The sequence below is a fragment of the Andrographis paniculata genome, unplaced genomic scaffold, assembly GCF_009805555.1.
Source record: "Andrographis paniculata isolate CXL003 unplaced genomic scaffold, ASM980555v1 Contig11END, whole genome shotgun sequence".
In the NCBI taxonomy this organism is placed as follows: domain Eukaryota; kingdom Viridiplantae; phylum Streptophyta; class Magnoliopsida; order Lamiales; family Acanthaceae; genus Andrographis; species Andrographis paniculata.
This window is the reverse complement of record NW_026137391.1, coordinates 43,005-65,019: the sequence shown is the minus strand read 5'-3', so window position 1 is coordinate 65,019 and position 22,015 is coordinate 43,005. Positions and strand designations below refer to the sequence as shown.

General features: G+C 40.7%; 3 protein-coding genes across 3 annotated transcripts; all 3 read left to right on the top strand.

The window, feature by feature from the left end:
• Positions 1 to 616: 616 nt before the first annotated feature.
• LOC127248715 (uncharacterized) lies at positions 617 to 6,502 on the top strand. The gene is made up of 13 exons (XM_051271211.1): positions 617 to 1,547; positions 1,861 to 2,266; positions 2,341 to 3,007; positions 3,207 to 3,247; positions 3,524 to 3,592; positions 4,141 to 4,241; positions 4,406 to 4,484; positions 4,619 to 4,717; positions 4,823 to 4,891; positions 5,005 to 5,054; positions 5,156 to 5,237; positions 5,388 to 5,482; positions 5,727 to 6,502. The coding sequence occupies exons 1-13, from the start codon at positions 1,033 to 1,035 to the stop codon at positions 5,845 to 5,847; spliced, it is 2,394 nt and encodes a 797-aa protein (XP_051127168.1). The 5' UTR covers positions 617 to 1,032; the 3' UTR covers positions 5,848 to 6,502.
• A 1,180-nt stretch (positions 6,503 to 7,682) lies between these two features.
• LOC127247769 (GDSL esterase/lipase At4g16230-like) lies at positions 7,683 to 10,593 on the top strand. Its single transcript, XM_051269782.1, has 4 exons — positions 7,683 to 8,606; positions 8,799 to 8,929; positions 9,083 to 9,334; positions 9,559 to 10,593. The coding sequence occupies exons 1-4, from the start codon at positions 8,357 to 8,359 to the stop codon at positions 10,105 to 10,107; spliced, it is 1,182 nt and encodes a 393-aa protein (XP_051125739.1). The 5' UTR covers positions 7,683 to 8,356; the 3' UTR covers positions 10,108 to 10,593.
• Positions 10,594 to 15,562: 4,969 nt separating this feature from the next.
• On the top strand, positions 15,563 to 22,004 carry LOC127248866 (uncharacterized). The gene is made up of 16 exons (XM_051271415.1): positions 15,563 to 15,913; positions 16,491 to 16,685; positions 17,277 to 17,351; positions 17,443 to 17,610; positions 17,765 to 17,928; positions 18,081 to 18,296; positions 19,260 to 19,386; positions 19,535 to 19,723; positions 19,944 to 20,030; positions 20,159 to 20,319; positions 20,463 to 20,582; positions 20,844 to 21,069; positions 21,185 to 21,244; positions 21,319 to 21,492; positions 21,570 to 21,679; positions 21,768 to 22,004. Exons 1-16 carry the CDS (start codon positions 15,731 to 15,733, stop codon positions 21,931 to 21,933), a joined length of 2,421 nt encoding a protein of 806 aa, XP_051127372.1. The 5' UTR covers positions 15,563 to 15,730; the 3' UTR covers positions 21,934 to 22,004.
• Positions 22,005 to 22,015: the final 11 nt, after the last annotated feature.

Genomic DNA, 22,015 nt, shown 5'->3' with positions numbered 1-22,015 from the left:
GGGTAGAGTAGAAGGTACTGCGGCCATGCCAGCCAGATCAAGGGGAGGGAGGGCTCGTAGTCGTGATGATGATCATCATTAATGGCGCCATATCATATCATATATATATATATATACACACACATGTATTCTCTGCTCTGCTCTGCTTATATATATATATATATGGCTTGCTTAATTGGCAATTACCACTTAATCATATGTATACATAATATATATATATTTATATATATATACACACACCACGTATGTATCCTCTGCTCGGTCTTACCGCAATTGATAAGTTTGTCTCCTCATCTCACATCACCACCCACATCCATACAAAAAAACAATAATAACAGTCATCGTGTTGAATGGGCGAAAAGAGGGGCGGGTGAAATACATAGATATATATTATAATATATACATATATGAATGAAGAGAGAGGGAGAGAGGGGGAGGGAGAGGAGGTTGCACTTGCACTTGCACGCCTTTTTTGTCTTCTTTTTTGGATATTAAATTAAATAAATGCGTAGTCCACAAGAAAGGAAGGGAGGGAGGATAACAAATAATAATAATGATTTATACGACTAAAAAGTACCCTTGCCTTGGCTTCGGAAAACACCCACCCCCCCCCCCCCCCAGCTGGATTGTTTGTGATCTTTGTCTTTGTCATAGATGAAATCAAGATCATCCATCCATCCAAATTTCAATGGCCCAAAATATTTCTCTCTCTCTCTCTCTCTCTCTCTCTCTCTCTCTCAGTTTGTTTTCTGATTGACTCCTCCGCCTCCTTGTTGTTTGGCGTGCCTTCTTTCTTGGATTGCTGCTGCTGCTGCTGCTGCTGATTGGTGATTGTCGATTGTCGATTCAGTCCAGCTGAGGGAGGGAGGGAGGGAGCAAGGAAAGGAAAGGAAAGGAAGGAGGGCACCGCCAAGCCAAGCCAAGCCAAGCCAAGCAAAGTCTTCTTCTTGCTATTTTTGCACAGTTTCGTTATTCGTTGGTTGTCAGTTACACAAGGAAGGGTTTCTAGAAATTTCCTTCCCCTTTCCCTATATGGAGTCGGAGAAGAAGAAGAAGAATAATAATACTGCTACTACTAATAATAGTCATCACAATAATACCGGGGGCGGGGGATCAGACCCCCAACCCTCCTCCGCCTCCCCGCCGCCCACCGAGGAGCTGCTCAAGAAGATCCACGACCTTGAGCTGGGGCACGCCCACTTGAAGCAAGAGATGTCTAAGCTCATCACTCTATCCGCTACCGAAATTATGGCTGCTGATCGTCAACGCAGGCAGAGGTCTCAATCAATTTCCCCCCAGAGGGCTCCCCGGCGGAGGGCCGCTGCCGCCGGAGATGGCAGCTCTCTCGCCTCCTGGAGAATGGGCTCCGCTTCATTCCGGCATTCGTCTCCGTTGCAGAGGGAGAGTCGCAACAGGGATGCATGTAGCGGCGGCGGCGGCGGGGGCCCTGCGGCGGTGAATCTCACGGACAAGCAGTATTTGAATATACTGCAGTCAATGGGGCAGGCAGTGCATATATTCGATCTGAATTGTCGGATATTTTACTGGTTAGTTTAGTTAGGTGATCTGCACTCCATTTTTCAATTTATATTTAAACAGTCTTGATTCTTGTTCCGGTATTCTTTTCTTTAGCTGCTAAGTCGCTCTTCCTCCTCGTAGTCTCTGTCTGTCAGTCTCTCTCATCTGATTTAGAAAATCTGTATTTATTATTGGGGGGCTGTATCGGTTGCAGCATTTAATCTTTAATAAACTAAGTTCCTATATGGTGTTATTGAAGGGTTTGATTCTTGTGGTAATTTTTTTTTTTTTTTTTCTTCTGTGATAAATTATGCCAAATATAATCGTGGTTTTCTGGTGCAGGAATAGAAGCGCCGAGCATCTTTATGGGTATTCTGCTGCAGAGGCTCTGGAACGTGATGCGATCCAGCTGCTAATTGATTCGCAGGACTATAGTGTGGCTAATAACATCATACATCGTGTGATCATGGGGGAGAGTTGGACTGGGCAAATTCCGGTTAAAAATAAGAATGGGGAGAAGTTTTTAGCCGTTGCAACCAACACCCCTTTCTACGATGATGATGGCACTTTGGTTGGAATTATATGCGTGTCAAGTGATTCCAGGCCTTTTCTCGGCGAAAAAGCTCTAGTGCCCGAGCCGGACAATGATCCACGTCCTAGCAGGCCAAGAAGCATTGCTAACGCCAAACTAGGACTTGATCCTCAGCAACCTCTGCAAGTAGCTATTGCCTCCAAAATATCGAATTTGGTACGTACTCTGGTTTGATTAAAATCTTTCATGTGCAGCAACATTTGGTAACTTCATCGATTTCTTTTTAATAGGCTTCAAAAGTGAGCAATAAAGTCAAGTCAAAAATGAGGCACGGAGATAACCTCTCCGATCGCGAGGGCGGAAGTGGGGATAGTCACCATTCTGATCATGGATTTTCGGATGCTGCCATGTCTGATAACAGGGAGGATGCTGCCTCAAGTGGAGCTAGTACTCCAAGAGGAGATGCCCAACCTCCTCCCTGTGGGGTGTTCTCTCCTGCTAACCAGGACGATGGTTCACCCCGAAAACTATCCAGAGATTCTGGTGATGAGAGTGAAGGAAAAGCTGGTATTTCTAGGATCCTTACCTCGAGGGCGGAGGCTTGGATTAGTAAGAAAGGTTTGTCATGGCCATGGAAAGGAAGCGAATGTGACTTAGCAGAGCCAAAGTCTTCCCGATTTGGCTGGCCATGGTTATATAATGACCAAGAAAATGAGTTTGTTCAGCGAAAGAGTGCCACAGGAAAGACAGAGTATCAAGTTTCTGAAGCCAATCGAACATCTAATAATGATGCACCAGGTTCTTGGTCCTCTTCAGTCAATGTCAACAGCACTAGCAGTGCCAGCAGTTGTGGAAGTACTAGCAGTAGTGCTGTAAATAAAGTTGATATGGACACTGACTGCTTGGATTACGAAATCTTGTGGGAGGACTTGACTATTGGGGAACAAATTGGGCAAGGTGGGTGTGATTTGTGGCACTGATGGTGATAATAGTGTGTTAATTATCTGTCCTTGCACATTTTCTTCTCTATAATATTCTCGAGATCCCTAGGTACTGTCAGGTTAGATATGTGAGGTTTTTGTTAACGTTTACAGTGGCATGGCTGCCTTTTATGTTTTGTTATCTCTTACATTGATGCTGTTGCATTTACATGCAGGTTCTTGTGGAACTGTATATCATGCTCTGTGGTATGGATCAGTATGTACTTTATCTCTTCCTTTCGAGATTTATTGTCTGCCGCTGCTTGTTACAAGAAAGTTACTACATAGTGTTCTAGAGTTCTCATTCAGTTGGTTGAGTTATTTTTAATCCTCATTAATTATGCATTTACAATTGTAGGACGTACCATCTTTTAACTTCATTTTTATTTTTCCCAAACCTTCTCCATGGCTTTACCTATATCTATTCGATCACTTGCTTGCTCTTCATATACTAAAGTCTGATATGATACTATGGAATCTCTATATTATGCAGGATGTTGCCGTCAAGGTATTTTCCAAACAAGATTATTCTGATGATGTCATATTTGCCTTCCGACAGGAGGTCAGTGCAAGTTCCCATTGTAATTGTTTGGAGTAAAGTACTAGTGATTGGAGCAGATTAATAGCGATTTATATGAGCACTATTCCTAAGATGTTCATGCAAACATAATAGGTACATCGGCATTGTGTTTAAATACACACACTCCACTCATAAATCCGAGCATTAATATATTAATTCTATTAAGTTCATATATTACGGGAACTTTAATTAATTAATATATATTATTAGTAGACCAGGTTTATTACTGTAATACTTGTTATACTATGAGTCAGTTTTCGTCAATATTAATTTAGATGGTTATGTTTTCCAGTGATATAGCTGATAAAAGAAAAAATGTTATATACCACCCTCTGAAGAGTATGTTAAGAAAGTTTTAAAATTAAAGGTGTTGTCTATAGTTAATGTAAAGCTTGGATATGTGGAATCTAATCATCCTTCTATTATTATTAGTATTATTTTTCTTCTTCATGAGACCAAGTAAAATCTGAGCAATTGTCTTTAGTCGACCTCATTGCACCTACTCCTTTTTGTTTTTCCTGGTTTTGCAGGTGTCACTTATGAAAAGACTTCGTCATCCGAATATTCTTCTGTTCATGGGTGCAGTTACTTCTCCCCAACGCCTTTGTATTGTTACAGAGTTTCTTCCACGGTATGTAATGTCTTGTGCTTTCTGCCTCCCCCTTGGCGCTTTATCATGAGAGCTCTGTGCTCTAAATGAAAAGCATGTGTTCTACAACTATCTGTGCCTTCCCCTTCCTATTCTGAATTTTACAATTGAGTGTCACTCAATTTCCATGCTTTCATTTGATGCAGTGGGAGTCTGTTCCGGCTGTTGCAGAGGAATACAGCAAAATTAGATTGGAGACGCCGTATTCACATGGCTCTGGATGTTGTAAGTGTCATCTGAGTTACGAAAATTTAGAACCAACCACCACAATTACAGTTATTGTTTCAAGATGGTGTTGTGCCACATTTCCTTGCACTCCTTCTCTGCTGGATTCATGCACTTCGGTAATTTCATTGCAGGCACGGGGAATGAATTACCTTCATCATTGCAACCCGCCTATAGTTCATCGTGATTTGAAATCTTCTAATCTTCTTGTTGACAAGAACTGGACTGTCAAGGTCAGTTGAAGACACCACTCTATGGGTTATTCGCCTTATTTTGCTTTTTGTGCAGATGACATTTTCCATGGCTGATTGCTAAAAGAAAATATGCTCTTTCACCAGGTTGGTGACTTTGGTCTGTCACGTCTTAAACGTGAAACATATTTGACGACAAAGACAGGCAAAGGAACGGTGTGTACTGCCTGCTAAATCTCTGGTTTTATGCATGCACTGCATTCCTGCTGATTGGACTTAACATGTCTCGATAAGATCTGACTTGAGTATTGACTTATATTGCAATGCAGCCTCAGTGGATGGCGCCAGAAGTTCTTCGTAATGAACCTTCTGACGAGAAGTATGGCCAAGCCCATTTTGAAGTTGAATCTGGTTTGAACTATTTATGTTTATTCATGGACTAATCTATCCTAAATATTCTCTTTTGTTTGAGATAATCAGGGCTGATATATATAGCTTCGGAGTGATACTATGGGAGCTTGTTACTCATAAGATTCCTTGGGACAACCTTAATTCAATGCAGGTATTGTTATTGTATTTCATTTTATTGTGACCAAGCATAATGTGGTGTAACTGCACTACATTCTTTGGAGGCCTGAAGTAGGCAAAGAGTTTGTTTGTAATAAACAAAGGATGTGTTTGATGCGCATGACCAATTCATTCTTTCCTGTAGGTGATCGGCGCGGTGGGCTTCATGAACCAGCGGCTGGAGATACCGGATGGTGTTGATCCGCAGTGGGTGTCTATCATAGAGTGTTGCTGGCATAGGTTTGTGTTTAGAATTTACAAGATCTATGCTTCCCTGGTTTTAATGATTGCTGCCGCTGCTTCCATCATATTTATACTCATCAAAGAAAGAACAAAACTCATCATCATCCCATCTTTATATAGTACATGCCCGTTAGGCTAGGCTAGGTTAGGTTCCTGTTTGATAAAGTAGCGGTAACCCTTGAACAAGTGCAGAGTGGTCAGTTGATTTTGTGAATTGGCGTGTTTTTGTTTTCCTATCCAGCGAACCACAATGTCGTCCTTCGTTCCAAGAAATAGTGGAGAAGCTAAAAGATATGCAGAGACAGTGTGCAGTTCAATATCATGCTGGACGTGGTGTCAGTGGCGGCGAGAAGGAAGTTTAGATTGGATTCCAGCAGGGAGCAAGTTGAGTGAACATTGTGCCCGCCTACTGCTGTTTGTGTCGTTTGTTGCGTGATATGCGATGGCAGCAGAAGGTGGGAATGCTATTTTTGTGAAGGGGAGCAAAAGAGAGACAGAGAGAGAGAGATGGAGAGAGCCAGCAGAAGATCAAAACATAATCGTCATCAGCAGCAGCAGAAGAAGAAGAGAGATTAGATTCTTTGTCAGTAACTAACACACACAGGACAGCAACCCGGCTGGCTACAATTGTTTATGTGAATGAAGGTGTAAGGGGTAAGTGAGTAAGTACCCTTGATGGCCTGCCTGTTGTCTGTCTAGAGATAGTGAGTGGTGCACGGAGGAGGAGGAGGAGGAGGAGGAGGAGGAGGAGTTAGCCGTCATTCTTTGTTGTTGGGGGGAAGGAACCCTACACTACACTACACATTCTTTTCTTTACGTACAGTCTGTTTTGTTGTGTTGTGTTCACACACAAATATTGATGATGCTTGCTTGCATTATACTAGTATATGCTATGCCTGTGAAATCATATCATACAAGGCGAGCACCTGGACAGGGTGATAATTGACTCTGCTGCAGGGTGCCAGCCAGCATTGGCAAGCTATGAATGCGAATATGAATATGAATATGAGTGATACTCATCGTCACCCTCCATTTGGCCTTAAATTAATTTGGCAAAGAAATCTAAAGGGATACCACCGGCTGCTGCTGCTGCTTCTTCATCATCATCATCATAATTGTATCAGTGTCACTTGCAGTCACTCATTTGTAGTGCTTAGACGAGACTGGTCACACACACGCATTTTCATGATGACAATTGGCAAGATGATGATGGATAGAGTGGAATGGAGCGGAGTGATCATGCCTCATGGGCATTGCATTGCATTGCACTGGTGCTGTGCTGAGACACACACACATAAACAAATTTGTGTCGCATTCGCATGCCAACTTTCCCTAGAAAGGAGTTGGTGAATTCTGTCTCTCCCTCAAAACACCCATTATCGAAGATCATCATGAGACTCGATAAATGATTACGTAGGAATCGGAATCTGAATCTGAAGCTGGAGCTCAGTGCTGTGCTGCGTCTGCTATTATAGGTTGACATTGGCATCTATTCACAATCACATCAACTCCACTCCAACTTACTCAAAAGAGCAGTAAATGGGAAGGAAAGTACCAAGCAGTCACTCAAGGCTCCAAACATGGAACTAGTCTTCGTCGTCAAGGCAGGCAGGGCAGGGTAACGTAAGGTTAAGGTAAATTGTGAGCAGGGTGGGCATTATTGCATCAATATAATAATAATAATAATAATAATAATAATAATATAAAGAAGTATGTATTCAGTGTAATTAAGCCCATCCCTTCCTTCCTGCAGGTTCTGGTTGATTGCTGTCCTGCCCTGCCCCCACTATCTATCTATCTATATGCATGTATCACGGTACGATACGATACAATCTTCTTTTAACTTATTTGGGGGTCCAATTTCCCATTTGTAGCGAGCAAGCCATAAAAGAGCCACCAGACCAGCTAGCAACATAAAAACCAGAGGGCGGGCAGGAATGCAATGCAATGCAATAAATGGCACGAGCGAGCTTTGTTCAACTTTTGAAGTGGCTGCTGCTGCATCATTGAATTCCACACACACACACACACACACATACATACCATTCCATCATAATCATAATCATCTTCGTCCCGTCTTGTTTCTGAATTCGTAAAGTTGTTGGCAGTGGCAGTTGAAGACATTTACTCAATCCCTTTCCCTGTCCAGTGAGGACTAAGAGGAATTCCTCTACTTCTATTATGTTATTATTATTTCATATACAACTCGGCTCGGCAGCAGCAGTCCATCTCCTCCTATTGGACCATTCTCTGCGCACCCTTCCCTTCCCTTCCCTTCCCTTCACTCAAATCTCAACCAACTCCTCAACTTGCCATTTATAGAATGCAACAAAAAACACACACACTAGAGTGAAAGTGATCATATTCATATTCCTGCATACAACCCAATTCTAATTTACTGTTTGGGGGGAGAGAGAGTGAGAGTGAGAGTGAGAGAGCTGATTAGATCGCTAGTGCGAATATAACCAGCCAATCAATCATCAATCTCGGTTGAATTGGTTTGTAATTCTTCATCACGGGTTCAACCTGATTCTGCTCACCACTCATTTATCCTTTTCCACCACCTCTCTCTCTCTCAAGGCAGATGCACTCTAACTTATTAAGGTTATAAAAGAAACAACAGCAACTCCATCTTAAGGAGTTCTTCTCTACTTGTCTCTCCCCCTCTCTCTACCCATAAATATCTTTTGGTCTGTTTACACCACAGAAATATTCAAGCTGTTTGCTTGCTTGCTTTTGAGCAGGTCTCTTAAGTCTTAGGCACCCAGGCCACCAGCACCATCTCTTCTAGTTTTGTTATATACATCAGTTGAATAAAATCAAGACAAGTAATCAGCGGCCTCATCCACTGCCAACCGATCAATCTCGATCATGGGACACTACAGGCCATTGCATTGCCATTGCTTGATTGTGTTGGCCTTCGATTCATTTATTAGATTGTGCACCAGCAGCACCGCACACACACCAGTAGCCAATTTTGTGTTTGGAGATTCTTTGGTTGATTCAGGCAACAACAACTACATCCTGTCTCTTTCGAAAGCAGATTTTGTACCCAATGGGATTGACTTTGGTGGGCCTACAGGCAGATACACCAATGGAAGAACCATAGTTGACATCATAGGCAAGTATCCAACTCCTCAGTCTCCTCCCTACTACACTACACTACACTACTTACTTACTTACTACTTCATTTCTTTGTGGATTGCAATGCTATTGCTATTGCTTTGCTGCCTGCCACATATAAGTATAACATCCTCCCCTAACCCTAAGCTTATAAGCAGTTAACATTCAAATTCAATTTGGCATGAGACAGGGCAGGAAATAGGTTTAAGTGGGTTTACCCCTCCATACCTGGCACCCACTACAGCAGGACCAGCAATTCTTCAAGGTGTGAACTATGCTTCTGGTGGAGGTGGGATCTTAAATCACACTGGGAAAATCTTTGTAAGCTCTTCCTCCCTTGTCCTTAATTCTTCTACACACTACACATACACAGATATGTATATCCATCCCTTAATTGTGTTTTTCACTTCCATTTCCATTTCCCTTGGGGGGGGGGGGGGGGGGGGGGGCATGGCATGGCATGCATTGATTCAGGGTGGGAGGATCAACCTGGATGCCCAGATGGACAACTTTGCAAACACCAGACAGCAGATTATCTCAACAATCGGGGATGCAGCAGCCGCGAAGCTGTTCCATAGTGCTCTCTTTTCGGTGACCATCGGCTCCAATGACTTTATCAATAATTACCTCACACCGGCTCCTTGTGTTGATAGAGTTGCACAGAAGCAGGTCCCGCCAGAGTCCTTTGTGGCTGCCATGATTTCAAGATTCAGAACTCAGCTAACGGTACACACACACACACACACATACATACTTACTGATCTGACTTACTAAACATGAATGCATATATGCATGCATGCATGGCGATTGGCGATGATACATAAAATACTCCTACTAATAACAACAATAAGAGTAATGTGTCTGGAGATGAATGAGCTAGTTAGGTAAGGTAGCAAGCAACTGATTGGTTTGGTGGGGGTGGTGTTCATGTTTTTTTGTTTCTTGCACAGAGGCTTTACAGGATGGGCGGGAGAAGGATCGTAGTGGCGAATGTAGGGCCAATCGGGTGCATCCCGTTCCAGAGGGAGATCAACAGCGCAGGGGCCGGGGCAGGGCCGGGGTGCGCTGCTTTCCCCAACCAAGTAGCGCAACTGTACAACGGGCAGCTGAGGGGGCTGGTCCAGCAGCTGGGCACGGAGCTGCCAGGATCCCAATTTGTGTACGCAGATGTGTACCGCATCGTGGAGGACATCATACGCAACTACTCCTCCTACGGGTTCCAGAATGCGGCGGCGCCGTGCTGCCAGTTGCTATTATTAAGTGGCGTCCCCGCAGCCCCAGCAGGAGGGCCGGGACCGGGACTGGGGCTGATCGATCATATCAATAGTCTGATCCCGTGCGGGCCGGCGTCGAAGGTGTGCCCGGACCGATCCAAGTACGTGTTCTGGGACCCCTTTCACCCCACCGAGGCCGCCAATGCGATCATAGCCTCCCGCCTCTTCGACGGCCACCATCCCTACATCTTCCCCGTCAACATTCGCCGCTTAACGAATGAATGAATTTATTCATTAATTGATATTGGGACGCCCACGCCCTCATCCACGTCATCGTTGCCTTAATTAATTAATACTCTGTACTGTACTGTACAGTACACACACCCACACCTATTACTACTAAATACCACTATTACACACCTCACCACCCCCACCACTCACCACTATCTATAAATTTCTCCATTTGTTTACATTTTAACGACCAGTCCCGATGATACACCCCTCCCCCTTCCCCGCTAATGCTATAAACAAACTGCACTCAAATAAATACTCCTCCTCGTACCAATTGAAAGACCAGCTGTTACATTTAATTAATTAATTCATCAATCAAATATTAATAATCCTTTTAACATACAGTACAACTATTTTCTTCGCGACATCCATCAACCAACAAATAATTACTACTACATCTGATTAATCTCATCCTCTCTCTTGATCCTCTCTCTTGAAACGTGACTTGGATTTAGCGGTTTATCCGACCCTAAATCAAAGCGAAATGACTGTTTCAATTGGCAGGGTTTCTTTTGGGCTTATCCTAATTGATAACAAATAGGCTTACGGACGGTTTAGGGTGTTTTGGGGTGCTTATAAATAGAAAACTACGGTTCTTAGTCGGATGACACATTGTAAATCTCTGAATCAATATAATAAAATCTCTCCGGTTCCTGTCCGTGGACGTAGGTTGACACACCGTCACCGAACCACGTAAAACCTCTGTGTTCTTTATTTGCTTTCTTTCTCGTTTTCTCATAACAAGTGGTATCAGAGCCATATCTCATTGATTGAAGATGTCCTCGTATAAGTTTGATCTCGAGAAGTTTAATGGGTCGAATGACTTAACGCTCTGGAAGGTCAAGATGAGGGCACTCCTGGTTCAACAAGGATGTGCGGCTGCGTTGGAGAGAGAAGACAAGTTTTCTAAAGACACGAAGGAGGAGGTAAATAAGGAGATTTTGGCAAGGGCTCATTCCGCGATCTGGCTGTCAGTTACTGATGAGGTGTTACGGGAGGTTGTAGATCAGGCAACGGCTTTTGGGTTATGGAATAAACTGTGTGAGAAGTACCAAAACAACTCTCTCACGAACAGGCTATATCAGAAGCAACGTCTTTACACCCTCCGGATGTCCGAAAGTACTCAGGTAAATGATCATCTTGATACCTTTAACCGTATCATTCTTGATCTTCAAGGAGTTGAGGTTAAAGTAGATGATGAAGATCAAGCCCTAATTTTATTGTGTTCACTACCTGGTTCATATGAGAATTTTGTAGATACTATGTTATATGGTAGAACTACAATTTCTGTTAATGATGTGAAAGATGCCCTTGTGTCCAAAGAATTGAAAAGAAAGGTTTCTCTGGAAGAGGGTTCTGGTTCAGGTCTGTTTGCAGGTAGGGGAAGACCACAGGAGAGGGGTAACGGGAATGGGAGGTCGCGTTCAAAATCAAAATCCTCTAGCAAAGTTAAGTGTTATCTTTGCAAGGAGAAAGGGCACATTAAAAGGGATTGTCCACAAAAGAAGGGAAATACAAAAGTTGATTCTAGTAACAGTGGCAGCAGTGCTGCTGTGGTACAAGACAGTTCTGATGATGGGGACTTTGGTGAAGTTCTGACAGAGTGTAGTGCTAGTACTGTTGATTCCTGGATTATGGATACCGGTGCTTCTCACCATATGACGTTCTCTCGTGATCTACTCACTTCTTTTAAGGAGTGGAATGGAACGGTGAAGTTAGGTGATGATGGGATTCTAGCCATAAAAGGGAGCGGGGTAGTGCAGATAAAATTGCATGACGGTACTGTCAGAAAATTTGACTGTTGGTATGTTCCTGAACTCAGAAAGAATTTGATTTCTCTTGGCACCTTAGCCAAGAATGGTTTAAAATATCATGGTGAAGGTGAGTGGGTGAAAGTCCTGAAAGGTGCGCTGGTAATGATGAAGGGAAAACTGCAGCATGGAATTTATTTTCTACAAGGCAGTTCAGTGATGGGAACGGCGGCGGTATCCCAGTCCTTGGATAAACATGATGACAGGACAAATTTGTGGCACCGGCGATTAGGTTACATGAGTGAGCTAGGGTTGTCTGTGTTGAGCAAGCAGGGTTTATTTGGTGGGGATGTGATAGGTAAAATTCAATTATGTGAGGCTTGTGTAAAAGGGAAGCAACGCAGGGTGAGGTTTAGTACCGGTCATCACACTTCAAAACAAATTCTGGAGTATGTTCATTCAGATCTATGGGGTCCCTCTCCGGTGAAATTGCAGGGCGGGTGTTCTTACTTTGTCACTTTCATAGATGATTATTCGAGAAAAGTCTGGTTGTACTTTCTGAAAACTAAAGATGAGGTGTTTGGGAAGTTCAAGGAGTGGAAGACCATGGTTGAAAAACGGACGGGTAAACAAAGACTCTAAGAACTGATAATGGGTTGGAGTTCTGCAACGCTCCATTTGATGATTTCTGCAAGAAAGAAGGTATAGTGAGGCACCGCAATGTACGACACACACCACAGCAAAATGGAGTTACAGAGCGAATGAACCAAACCCTCATGGCGCGTGCTAGGTGTATGCGCATATTTGTTGGCTTGTCTAAGCAATTCTGGGCTGAAGCAGTAAACACTGCTAGCTATCTGGTTAATAGATCTCCATCAACTGCAATTGACTTAAAGACTCCTCAAGAGGTATGGTCCGGTAAACCCTCTGATTACTCTAATCTAAGAATATTTGGATGCCCTGCATACGCTCATGTGAATGATAGTAAGCTGGAGCCGAGGGCGGTAAAATGCATATTTCTAGGGTATGCAACAGGAGTAAAAGGTTATCGATTGTGGTGTACAGAAGGTAAAAATCCTGGTAAATTTCTTATTAGCAGAGATGTAACCTTTGATGAATCTGCTATGCTTGATCAAAGTAGAGGTTGTGAAAGTATTGCAGGTACAAAAGATTGTGGTGCTAACCAGAGACTGGAGTTTGAGACTCCTGACAGAGTTGTGTTAGAGGAAGAGCAGCAGGATAATACTATTGATCAATCCGATCAACCAGATCAGTCAAAACCTCAAGGGAAACCGGTTGAGGGGAAAGCTGATGACGCTGGTACTGGGGTTGAAGATTCCATAGCAGCAAGAAAGGGAAAGAGAAATATTCAGAAATCAGCTAGGTTTGCAGGATGTGTCAATATGTATGACATGGATTCTGTTGCTTATGCACTAGCGGTTGGTGATGATCTTGGCTCTGATGAGCCAAAGACATATAAAGAAGCTGTGGCGAGTAAAGATGCAGAAACCTGGATTATGGCAATGAATGAAGAGATGCAGTCTCTTGAAAAGAACAAGACTTGGGATCTTGTTGCACTACCAAAAGGGGTGAAGCCAGTGGGATGCAAGTGGGTCTTTAAAAGAAAGGAGGGAATTCCTGGTGTTGAACCTGCTAGGTTCAAGGCGATACTGGTGGCAAAAGGGTTTTCACAGAAGGAAGGAATCGATTACTATATAATAATTGTTATCCAATCAATTATAAATGGATCTATATTATCCAATCAATTATTATATATTATAAATTATAAAAATCCATTTATCCATATCCGAGCTATCATGATCGTTCATTTGGATTTCATATTCATTTCATCCGTTGGATGGATATCTATATTATCCAAATATTTCTCATATATTTATATTTTATCTAAAATTTTCATTCTATAAATTAATTGACATTCAACGAAGGTTTATTCATCAAACTTATATTCACTTAACAAAACAATATTATTTCTTCAGCATGAGTAACTCTTCATCGTCAGATGATGAAGAAGTGAGTAGAATTTTCATGGAGTCATTTCAAGAGGATGAAGCAGTAATCTCCATATTCATGCAAAACAATACTTATTTGGAACAGTTACTCAATCCATCTCAATCAACCTATCGAGGCTCTATCCCAGATCATCGAGTAATTAATCGTGATCGTGAAAGTTCAGATCGTAATTTATATAATGATTATTTTTCAAATAATCCTTTATATAATGAACAAATGTTTCGTCGACGATTTCGAATGTCTCGAAGTCTGTTTCTTCGTATTGTTGATGCGGTTAAAGATCATGATCCGTATTTTCAACAACGGAGAGATGGTCTTGGTAGACTTGGCTTGTCAACCTTACAAAAGGTAACTGTTGTTTTTCGGGTGTTAGCATGTGGTGTACCTGCAGATTCAACTGATGAGTACATTAAAATTGGTGAATCAACAACAATTGAAAGTGTTAAGAGATTTTGTTGTGCCGTCGTTGAAATTTTTTCAACTGAATATCTTCGACATCCTAATGCTAATGATATTGCAAGGTTGCTTCATATTAGAGAATCTCGTGGTTTTCCAGGTATGTTGGGCAGTTTAGATTGTATGCATTGGAAGTGGAAAAATTGTCCTACGGCTTTCGCAGGTCAATATGCAGGTCGTAGTGGATCACCAACTATTATTCTCGAAGCTGTGGCTGATTATAATCTTTGGATTTGTTATGCATATTTTGGTATGCCAGGTGCCAATAATGACATTAATGTTTTAGAATCATCGCACTTGTTTTCAAATCTTGCTCTAGGTATTGCTCCTCCTGCACATTATACCCTTCAAGGGAAAGAATACAATATGGGGTATTATCTAGCTGATGGTATTTATCCTAAGTGGACTACTCTTGTGCAAACTATTCGTGATCCACGAGGTCCAAAAAAAAGACTTTTTGCACAGAAACAAGAGTCTTGTAGAAAAGATGTTGAGCGTGCTTTCGGAGTTCTACAATCACGTTGGTATATAATTGCTGGAGCTGTTCGATTTTGGCAAAAAAATATTTTCCATGATATTATCATTGCTTGCATTATTATACATAATATGATAATAGAAGATGAACAAGATCTCAGTGCACCTATCAGAGAAGTTTTAGAAACACCACCCCCATCCGTGGAAATGGCAACCGATGAAACTATCCAACTTCAACTATTTCTTGCCCGACATAGATAAATTAGAGACAAAGATGCTCATTTCGCACTCCGTAATGATTTAATAGAGCATATATGGAGCAATATAGTAAATCCATTGAATAAATATGTCGTATTTTATTTGAACTATTTTGTAATGTATGTTTTTGTAATAAATTGTTATGAAATAATAATATTACGTTATCTTTGTTTAATTATTATGATCATATTTGTCTTGATAACATTTAATTATTTATTTAAAATTATTTTATTTGTAATAGTTATTAATTATAAATGTTAATTTTTATATATATAATTTTTAAATAATTTATAAATTATATGTGTATGAATTTAATGTAAAATTACTATTGTAAAAATGGAGTGGAAAGTTGGAGATGGTCTAAATAATAAAAACCCAATGTATTACATGGGCCGAGATCGGGAAGGCCTGTTCTGTTCCTGTCCAATAGCTTGGCGGCGGCAGGGGTATTTCCGGAATTTCACGCTGACTCTTTCCCTGCATTGCTGTGGGTGGGTGGATTGACTGACTTCTTCTCAGACCAAACGAGAGCGCGCGAGAGGTGACATCGCCTCCGCTGGATTCATCAGCCACCAAGAGGCCGAACGAAGATTACAACAACAAATCACGCGACATTTCCTTTTGATTTGGTTGGATCTCTCTCGAGTATGAAACGGATTGAAATCAGCTACTGCTTCCTGGGACTTTTGTTCTACGTGGTACGTGTAGAACCTGCGCCGCAGGCGTATCGGAGAGATCCCGGGCATCCGGCGTGGCACCATGGGGCATTCCAGGACGTCAAAGATTCTGTTCGATCTGATGTTCGTCAAATGCTCCACTCTCGCGCTGAGGTAAGTAAACTTCACATTCATTCTGTATTTTCCAGCTCTAAAATATGAGAAACAAAAGTTCCTTATTCAAGTTCACCAGTGTTTTTATGTTGTAATATAAATGTTTATATCCAAGTTTGTTTTTCTTTGCGCACTTGTGCTGTTTCTCGCTCCTATTCATTGACCATCTCTTCCCTATCGTTCTGCCTCTCTTAGTTTTTCCCAAATTAGTTTTGAACGCATTAAGAATTCTGAATATTTGATTGTTGAAATTATGCACGGGGCGTCTTTGATCTGAGATGGTTCTTTTTGTTCATCTTTTATGCTGTGATTCTGGCTGTGCGTATACTTATTTCAATTGTAATTCTATGTTAAGTTCTCTTCTTTTCTCTGCGTCTACTTCTAGCTAGTTTGGGAGGAAGTAGTTGAAAAGAAAAGAGAATTACAAAGATAAGAAGTTTTCAGTTGCTTGGGGGACAAAAATAAAAGAGTTTGAAGAGATTCCTTTCTGCCTCTCTATCAATATAATTTTTATCTCAATTGTAGATGGAAAGTTATATTGTTTTATTTCTTACTTGCAGCGTTCTTTCTTTTGCAGGTCCCATTTCAAGTACCACTTGAAGTTAATGTGGTACTTATAGGCTTCAACGGCGATGGAGGCTACAGGTTTAGCGTAGATTCTCAAAAGTTAGAGGATTTCTTGAGAGTTAGCTTTCCATCTCACAGGCCATCATGCTTAGAAACTGGCCAGCCACTTGATATTGAGCATCATGTTGTATTTAATGTGTTCCCGGTAATATTCCTATATTTAGCTCTTGTTGGTTTTTTCTGTTGTTTTATAACCAATATTGCAATGCGTTTTTTCTATTATGTGATTGCTGTGTATGACATTATAAAATAAAAAATGGAACTCATGAATGAGTCATTGGGTGTAAACGTCTGTCTCTCCTGCCCCCTCCAGATGTGCTTGTATGATGTGCTAATATTTTAATTATTCAGGTTGTCAACAAGCATTTTAAATTTTCTGTGAAACCAACTAGTCTCTTTGACGTAGCTTCTGCTGTTTTCATTGGAAGGTGGGATATGCTTAGGAAGTGCAGAACTGCAGATTCCTACTGTTATTTGATTGATGGCCCACCAATGGACTTAGGGACCTTTCAATCTTTCTACTATACAAATATATATACATATATACATATATATATCAATGCTTGGATGTTATGCATATAAACAACATAAGAATTATGACAAGAAAAACTTGGCTAACAGTAGACGAAGGTAGAAGCACCAATATGAAGTGGTTTAACCTGTTCAGGAGAAATTTTGTTGATGGATCCATACCATTGGAAATTGTGGTCTTGATCATTATGTTTTCTCCCTGCAGGCTGGACAGCCTGAATTGATAGCATTGGAGAGAACAGTAAAAGCAGCCATGACTTCAGCTGGCACTACTAGAGAGGTGACACCTATTAATAGAGTTTTGCTCTTCCTGGTGATTGTCATTTTTCTGGAGTTTATAAGAAATTTTGGTTGACTTTTATTACTTACAGTCTGATTTTGGAAGGGAAGTTCCTTTATTTGAAGTTGAAGCAACTGCAGTTGAATCAGAATTTGAGAAGCTTTATTCTTATCTGTTTGACATAAATCATGAGGGTTACCGTGCTGAAGAAGCAGACAGACCCAAGCCTACTGCCATTTTCATGGTTAACTTTGATAAGGTCAGTTGTATGAGTCTTTGATGACTTCTCCAAATGTTTAAGCCCAGAAGTTTGTCTCCTTCTGGAAGTTAATTTAACAATCAAGAACTACGGATAGCGGGGCTAGAATTTGAATCTTGATTACTGAATACCTCTTCTCTCTGCTTCTTTACAGGTGCGGATAGATCCTAGAAACAAGGAAGTTGATCTTGACAGTCTAATGTATGGCAGAATTGCTTCTCTAAATGAAGAGGATATGAAGAAACAAGAGGGAGATTATGTATATCGTTATAGGTATAATCGAGGAGGCGCCTCTCAAGTTTGGCTTGGATCTGGCAGGTACAATGGTACAGGTTTTAATGCCAAAAATAAATGAGTCTCAAATCTGTTGATTGATTGTTTTGTTAGTTTTTGTTATTTTAAATTGTGATATATTATTCTTCTCTATCATTTCGCCCCCTAATTCGTAATTTCATAAATGGAAAAACCAGATTCGTGGTTATTGATCTCTCTGCTGGTCCCTGTACTTATGGGAAAATTGAAACTGAAGAAGGAAGTGTCAATCCCAAAACACTACCTCGATTGCAAAATGTGTTATTTCCTAGATCAGGTTCTGGTGGTGAGAAGTTGGCCCATGACATTTTTATTGGTCAACTTGCTGCTGTTATTGCTACCACGGTTGAGCATGTTATAGCCCCAGATGTGAGGTAAGCTCTTATTGTGCACGATAGAAAAGATGACACATAACGTGGCTTCTATAGCTTTATGTTGGACATCTGAGTTTTGTTTCCCTTGTAAATTGCTCATCATGTTGCCAATGCAGTATATCAGTCCCTAAAATGTATTCAATAATTTATTGTGGTGAAAAGTGCTTTTGAGTTATTGTGTATCAATTACAGGAACCGCCTATGCCTTTGTTGCTTTCCCAGTCACCTTTGTAGGACCCCTTCATGTTACGCCTTAAGTTTTGTCTCTCCAACTATTCACATTTTTCTTCAATGAATTTACTAATATTCAATGATGTAACTGTTTTTCTTGCCCCATGTTTGGTCTTGAGGAGAAAGTTGTATTTAGAAATGATCAGCTAAGTTGGTAAACTTATAATTACAATTTTCACTCTGATTATATTTTATAATTAGTGATGTGGCATAAGCTGATATGTAATGACCTCCAGGTTGAACATTTCATTTTGGTGGTTTGTTTGAAATCCAGAATCCTTAACTACAAACAAATACATATTCATATGGTTTTAATGAGCATGTGATAGTGTAGACTGGTAGTGTTTATAAAAAAGTTTAGTTCAGATGATAGTTTTCCAACATAACTCATACTTCTGTAAACTTGGAAAAATGTTGTGTGAAAGCCACTCATAATATTGCCAATGTTGGAATATATACCTCATTAAAGTACTTAATGTATCCATGATGAATGAAGGAAACCTTGTTAAATTTCTTCATGATGTCAATTTTTCATTTCATTTGATCATGTCTGAGTTCCTAGTTGTATTCAATTTGTCTTTATTAAACTTGAATTTACTTTGCTTTTGTGTTTTAGGTGCTTCTACATGAGTATGAATTGCCTTCTCCCCCGCCCCCGCCCCCGCCCCCACTCCCTTTTTTTTTTTTCTCCTGTCATAACATATATTTTTTTTTTTCATTTTCTTGAACCAGGTATGAAACTGTTGATATGACTACTAGATTACTTGTGCCTATTATTGTCCTTCAGAATCATAATAGGTACAATATCATGGCGAGAGGCCACAATTACAGTATTGATGTTCAAGCGATTGAAGCTGAGGTAGTATATCCTAGCTTGATTATATTGTATTTTGGACAGGTCAAGTAGAATTGAAGATAATTGACTTCCTTTTGGTTTGTTTTATTTATTGACACTGGACAAGTACTACACGTTTACATACTTCTTGTGATTGCTTCATTATCTTCAGGTTAAAAAGATGATTCATGAGGGGCAGGAAGTTGTAATTGTCGGTGGTGCACATGCATTACACCACCATGAAAAGTTGTCCATAGCTGTCTCGAAAGCTATGAGGGGCCATTCCCTTCAAGAAACCAAAAAGGATGGACGTTTTCATGTTCATACCAAGACATATTTGGATGGTGCTATTCTTAAGGAGGTGAGTTGTTCCGTTTTCTCTGGAAGTTTTAGTCAATTTGGTCTTCAATTATGATTATAAAAGAACACTGAGTTTAAAAATCTTACCCCCTAAGATCCGATGTTCAGTGTAATCTTACTTAATGGCAAGTTGCAAGCTTGTTACCGTTTATTATTTACTTAAACCAAAAATTCTTGAGATATATACAATCCTTATATACAATCCTGATCATCAAATACAGGAAATGGAACGATCTGCTGATGTGCTTGCAGCAGGTTTACTAGAGATGTCTGATCCAAATCTTTCTAGTAAATATTTCCTTCGCCAGGTTTTTTTCTTACTTCTATTTTGATCTCGTTCCTTCCCACCTCTTCTATTGTTCTGTCACCTGTCTCTGTCTGTTGCTTGCTTTCTCCTTTTCTTTATATGTTATTCCAGAATTTTGGTTTCTCACAGACCTGGATGGATGACACTGATGGAAGCAGTGATTCTATCCTAAAGCACAAACCTCTCTGGGCTTCCTATGGTTTAAGGCATCAAAAGGGTAAGAAAATGAAATTAGAAAAGAAGAAGGAAGGCGACTTGTTTCGAACTTATGGAACTAGGGTTGTTCCAATGTAAGGAAATTCATCTTTTTGTATTTTCATTATACTTACCTAAAGAGTTGAAGGCACCACTCTAGGATCATTTGATAATATATATACATACATATAATGTGCTCATATATATAAAGGGCTGCTGATAATCTTCCTTACTGCAGCTTTGTTCTATCACTTGCTGATGTAGATGAACATCTCATGATGGAAGATGATAGTCTGGTATGGACAAGTAATGATGTAGTTATCGTGCTTGAACATCAAAGTGAGAAGATACCTTTAAGGTAAAAATATGTTGTCAGCCATGCTTTAGTTGTCCATGTTCATTCTCAATTGTTTTTTAGTAGTTTAACTAGATTTGTATGGAACATGCAAAAGCATGCCATTTATAAACATGTTTTTAGCACACTGTTCATTCTGCATGCCTTTTGTTGTTTCCTTCGGGCATTCTTTTGTTCCATATAGTTGTGATTATCATTTCAAGATAATTCTTTGTATTTTTATTGTCTTTGGAGTGGTTTAACTTTGCTGTTCTTTTCCAACAGTTATGTTTCTGAGTTAGAGAGAAGGTTTGCCGTGCCATCACAAGCTCAGCGGCATATATTGGCTGGGCTAGCTTTTGTTGTGGGTGGATTGAGTGCACCATATGAAAAGGCTTCGCTTGTTCATGAGAGGCCTGTTGTGAATTGGCTGTTGGCAGCTGGTTGTCATCCATTTGGACCATTTTCTAATACTTCTCAAATCAGTCAAATGCTTCGGGATGTAGCACTGGTAAATCTGCCGTGATTCTTCATTGGGTTCCAAAACTTGTGTCCTGTATTAGGCTCAACAAATTTCTTACATAATCGTGTTGTGACTGAACCTTGCTCTTCTACCTATTTTGCAGAGGAACACGATATATGCTCGTGTTGATTCTGCCCTCCGCCGAATCCGAGATGCATCAGAGGTGATATCATTACTATTCATCTGAATTTTAGGTTCAAGAATTTTTTATTGCCTAGTGTTTAACATCATCGCCAGGCTGTTCAAGCATTTGCTGCAGAACACCTGAAGACTCCACTGGGCGAACCAGTGAGAGGTAAAAAGAATAAGACGAGCACTGAGCTTTGGTTGGAGAAGTTCTACAAGAAGAAAACCAATCTGCCGGAACCATTTCCACATGAGCTAGTCGAGCGTTTGGAGAAGTATTTGGATGTGAGTTGGTGCTACTGTAGAGTGCCTTAGATGTTGTGTTGGTTGGTTAGTTAATAATGGTACACCTTTGCCTGCAGAGCCTTGAGGAGCAGCTGGTGGATCTATCTGCTTTATTATATGATCATCGCCTGCAGGAAGCGTATTTGAATAGCTCGGACATCTTCCAAAGCTCAATATTTACTCACCAGTACGAATTCTTGCTCCCTCTTGACTGTTTTCTGTCTCAAACCCTGATTTGTATGTATCATGGAATGTTGGTTGTTAATAACATGCAGGTACGTGGAGCACGTGTTGAACAATGAGAGGGAGAAGATGAGATGTTGTAGCATAGAATACAAATTCCCGACACACACTTCCCAAAACTACATATATGCCGGAATTCTATTAGCTGGATTTTTTGTATATTTTGTAGTGATCTTTTTTGCATCTCCTGCGCACTAATACTTTGTTTAGCTCATTAGCAGCTTGAGGAATACAAACACTCCCCCCACCCCCGCCTGGAACTTTCTTTACATGTCGGACC

Coding starts and splice junctions, on each gene's coding strand:
- LOC127248715 (XM_051271211.1), top strand. CDS start 1,033: ATGGAGTCGGAGAAGAAGAAGAAGAATAATAATACTGCTACTACTAAT. Junction 2,267..2,340: donor CCTCCAAAATATCGAATTTG/GTACGTACTCTG, acceptor TCTTTTTAATAG/GCTTCAAAAGTGAGCAATAA. Junction 3,008..3,206: donor TGGGGAACAAATTGGGCAAG/GTGGGTGTGATT, acceptor ATTTACATGCAG/GTTCTTGTGGAACTGTATAT.
- LOC127248866 (XM_051271415.1), top strand. CDS start 15,731: ATGAAACGGATTGAAATCAGCTACTGCTTCCTGGGACTTTTGTTCTAC. Junction 15,914..16,490: donor TGCTCCACTCTCGCGCTGAG/GTAAGTAAACTT, acceptor TTTCTTTTGCAG/GTCCCATTTCAAGTACCACT. Junction 16,686..17,276: donor TTGTATTTAATGTGTTCCCG/GTAATATTCCTA, acceptor TTCTCCCTGCAG/GCTGGACAGCCTGAATTGAT.
- LOC127247769 (XM_051269782.1), top strand. CDS start 8,357: ATGGGACACTACAGGCCATTGCATTGCCATTGCTTGATTGTGTTGGCC. Junction 8,607..8,798: donor AACCATAGTTGACATCATAG/GCAAGTATCCAA, acceptor GGCATGAGACAG/GGCAGGAAATAGGTTTAAGT. Junction 9,335..9,558: donor GATTCAGAACTCAGCTAACG/GTACACACACAC, acceptor TTTCTTGCACAG/AGGCTTTACAGGATGGGCGG.